Source organism: Melampsora larici-populina (genome assembly GCF_000204055.1).
Source record: "Melampsora larici-populina 98AG31 unplaced genomic scaffold MELLAscaffold_12, whole genome shotgun sequence".
NCBI lineage: Eukaryota > Fungi > Basidiomycota > Pucciniomycetes > Pucciniales > Melampsoraceae > Melampsora > Melampsora laricis-populina.
Window position 1 is genome coordinate 29151 of NW_006768776.1, and position 4490 is coordinate 33640.

Consider the following 4490-nt stretch of genomic DNA (forward strand, 5'->3'; position numbering starts at 1 on the left):
TCCCGCCAAAGCTCGCGGCGGTGGTGGTTCCTATTCGAATCTCTATGCTCATCGAGACGGTTCCACCCAAGCTGGAAAGTCCGGCAAGCCTGGCTGCCAAGGACGGGATCAGGCCATTGAAGCGGGTTGTGTACTTCCACCCACAGTTTGCGAAAGACGCAAAAAGCAAGAGCAACTCGTCCAGACATCCATGAACTCTTTTGTTCAGAAGGTAAACAAATTTTCCAACCCAGTCTTGAATCAGATGGTTGGATTGTGGGCTGTCTCTACATCCCAACCTTGGTTGCGAATCGAAGACAAGGCCTTGCGCGCCTGTTTCCGATATGCCAATCCTCACGCTCAGCTTTTTGGCCGCACCTGGCTTGCCAACTTCGCTCACCGGGTGTACCTTGGTCAGCGAGAGACGGTCATATCTGACCTAAAGGTGAGTTTCTTGGCATTTGTTATCATTCAAATCATTTGTTTAATTTTGTTTTAATTGTTCATAATGTTCTCTTTCAATATCAATGTCAGGCCCTTGACAGCAAATATGGCCTAATCTTGGACGCTTGGACATCCCCTCGTAATCGATACGGTTTCATATCAGCATCTGTTACCTACATCAACAGCGAGTGGAAATTTGTTAGCAGGCATCTCTCGATGAAGATGATTGCTTGGCACCACAAAGGCGAGTGGTTAGCCGAGCCGTTGATCAATGTTCTTGTGAAACATGATCTATACTCTAAGATAAGTTTTTTCTTAGTTTTCTTTCATTTCCGGATCTGAACCAAGTATCTAATGTATTTTTAAAATAACACATGGTTTCCCAGACACACGACTCAGGAAGTAACAACGATACGTGCGCTCGTGCAATGCAAGCTCGACTCAAGAAAGTGGCTGAAGAAAACTATGAAGAATTCACTTTTGATGAAAGTACGGATAGAGTGCGATGTGCAGGGCATAAGATTGCTTTGACTGTTAACGGCGGACTACAGGCTCTAGGTATTGAAGCTCCTCCACCGCCGCTTGTCAAGTCCACAATCCTCGGCAACTTTCCACTCGACGAGCACACTTTGGCCACCATTCCGGAAGAAGAAGAAGATGGTGAAGAGTCTTCAAAGTCTCAACAAACCCCTTTGAATAACCAGGACAACTCGGATTACAAAGACGAGGATACTGATCTTAGCAACTTACCAGGAAAGGAAGTCAGCAATGAATGGTATCAAGTCATTGATGGTCCATTCGATCCTCCACCTGCAGTCGAAGTTGAACAACCTGCAACTAATCGCAACGAGGCAAATGAAGTCCATGCACTGACTCTCAAAGTAAGTCGTTTTCTGGTGTTGTGTCCTATTAACCGTCCAAACTTCTGCTGATCAATATCTCTCATATGTGAGGGTAGGGTATTCTTTAGAGTACTCTAGGCTCACTATGGGAAGGGTAGTTAGGTTCCTTTTATTTAAAATAGTTGTATTTCAAATATAATTTTGTAAATACAATTTGAAATAAAAATGAAAGGAAGAAAGGAAATGAGACTGACAGTCTGTTTGGATAAATCCAGACAGACTACAGTTAAATGACTCCTTAGAAGGAGGTTTTGAAATACAATAATATAAGGCTGGATCCAAGGCCCTCCCTTAATCTTCAAGGTAACAGATCAAAGAGTGATATGTAGGTCACTAGCCTGGTTATTTATAGTCACCAACTGGTAGTTATTCAGAAGGTCACTAACCTGTGAGTTGTTGTAGGTCACTAACCTGCAGTTGTTCAAAAGGTCACTAACCTGAGAGTTGATAAAGGTTACTAACCTGAGAGTTGATAAAGGTTACTAACCTGCAGTTGTTCAAAAGGTGACTAACCTGGAGTTCTTTGAGAGGTTACTAACCTGAAAAGTTCTACTTGGGGAAAGTAGAGGATCCAAAGGATGAAGAATGAAATTACTTTATCTTTTAGGCAGGAATCTGCTTTAAAGAGATGAAGTGAATCACTAGTCTTATAAGTATAAGACTTTTGATTATGTACTTCAAAGGAACTTTAAAGGTTCTTTAAAAGATATGTGTAATAAAATGCTTGGGGGAAAGTTCTTGAAGGCTGAGAGAGGAGGGGTTTATATACTCTCCTCTCCAAACCTAATTGTAGTGATATTTGATTGTATCATTACTGTGGTTTAGGGTTTGATGATTATTATTAATTATTATTATTATTAGTATTACATAATTACATATATGTGTCATGTAATTTATGTAGTATAAGCATTTTAACTCTTGACACTGAGTTATGAGGTGTAATTGGTGTTTTATTACATGTTACATATGTTTTTAAATGTATATGTATATGTAATTGGTGTTTGTATATGTTTTATTATATGTTACATATGTTTTATAAGCTGTATGTACATGTAATTAGGTTTATAAGTGAAAGTTCTATATTATAAGTTAGTTTTGGGTACATGTATATGTACCCAGGGCTGACATCATACATAGCTCGACGACATTGCTCGCAAAATTGGTGGTTCTTCTCGGATGTTGCAGGTCTTTGATGCTACTTGTAAAAGCATGGATGTGAAGTTTCCTCGACCGATTCCTGGGTATGGAATTCGATGGAATATCAAAGTTCAATGTTGGGAAAGATTGTACAACGCTCGTGAGGTACGTATTTCCTTTCATATATTTTAATATATCTACATCATATGCTTACAAATCACTTATAACCATCTTAGGTAATTGACACTATGCTTAAAGACAATCAGAAGGAGCCTGCGAAAGGCAAAAATCGCAAGCAAAGCAATCCAAGCTTGGAACCTAGCGATCCTGATGAAAGTCGACCCCGTGGCATTTTCAACAAAGCTTACATTACCCCCGACCAATGGAAGCAGGTCAGCAAGCTTATCAAGATACTGCGAGTGAGTCATCTACTTACCTCCTCAGCCTCTTTTGACCCAAAGTTTCTAACCAACCCCTTTCTTTCCCATACAGGAATTCGAAACACTCACCAAGGTCTTTGAGGCGAATGCTCCTACAGGCTCTCTTGTCATTCGGGAGTATGTGAAACTCAAGAGATCGCTCCAAAATAAAATCGATTCATGTACTTCACGAAGCGACCCTCTCTTCCCCATGTATCACGCCATGCTTGTACGAATCAAATCTTATTTAGATGAAGCACTCAAATCCGATGTTCTGGTTTTAGCCACCATCCTCCATCCCAGCTGGCGAGCCGATTATTTTCAATTTGCATTTGGGGAATACTCTAGTGAATTTGAGACGGCAAAAACCTTGATTGCAACAGCTTTCGACACTCGAAAAGCAAAACTTGAAGCTGAAGTGGGAAAGAAGAACAACAACCCCAATCAAGATTCTGATGGTGAGGACGATGATGATGACGGTTTCCGTGCGCATAGAAAGAAGTTTCAACCACAAATTGAAAACGAGCTGGCAAATTACTTGGATCGAGTTGATGAGCCTTCCAAACAAGTGGAAAAAGATCCAAATCTTGCTCTTGAATGGTGGAAGGTATCATTTCTGCGTTTTATACATTATCATCCTTGATTTAACTGATAATTGATTGTTTTGTGCTCTTATCTAGGTCAATGCAGCAAAATATCCTGTCTTATCCTCTCTCGCCAAAGATTACTTGGCAATATGTGGGGCCTCCTGCGCAGTAGAAAGGACATTCTCTGCGGCTGCAGATGTATGCTGCCGTGATCGTGGCGCTTTGAAACCGCCAACAGTTGAGCGTTCAGTTGGAAGCCGTATGTGGTCTAAAGATGGGATTACTATAGCAGGTGAAGATTTTGAGGAATGCCAAAGATGTATGGCAGATTGTATGGCCTTGGACATGGAAAACAGAAAACGCAAGGGTTAACAAATTGAAATTTCTTCTTTTTTATTATTTTTTTATTATTTTTTACTTTGTTGTCTTCTTTTCACTATGATACAAGATAAGAAATAAGGTTGTGATAGCTGCAATACACAATATCCCTGCTCTGGCAATTTTTTTCACATTTTTTTGTGTTTTTTTGTCCAAGAGTCGCGATACTGCGATACAGTATTGGTATCGTAACTGCTCTGGAGTTACGTTACTGGGGCCTTGGGTGACATAGTATCGTCACCGCGATACTTTACCCAGTATCGTATCGTACTCACAGGTACGGTACTGAGGATCGGATTCCCCAGTATTGTAAATCCGTTACTTTACTGAGTATCGTCAATATGATACCAGTATTGTAATTGTGGCAGCGTTGATAGTACTATGGTAGTCATACTGATTGTACTATAGGACTATAGTACTATCAGTCTTAGTACAGCCGCCTCTCAGAAAACCAATACACGTCAAAACCAATACTCTTGCAAAACTGATAGTTTTTTGTGCAAATAAATTTTATTTGCGGTAAATTTTGTCGAAAAACCAATAAACTCGTCATATCCAGTAACCAATACTGTTTTTCTGAGTTCCCAAGTGTAAAATTAGTTAAAAACCAATAATTTATGTGACTTGTGGGTACAGATTTGTTT

The 4490-nt window shown here is 40.0% G+C and overlaps 1 protein-coding gene across 1 annotated transcript; it reads left to right on the forward strand.

The window, feature by feature from the left end:
* Positions 1-843: 843 nt before the first annotated feature.
* On the forward strand, positions 844-1482 carry MELLADRAFT_55625 (uncharacterized protein; the record flags this gene model as incomplete). Its single annotated transcript, XM_007408261.1, has 2 exons — positions 844-1304; positions 1382-1482. The coding sequence occupies 2 exons, from the start codon at positions 852-854 to the stop codon at positions 1391-1393; spliced, it is 465 nt and encodes a 154-aa protein (XP_007408323.1).
* Positions 1483-4490: the final 3008 nt, after the last annotated feature.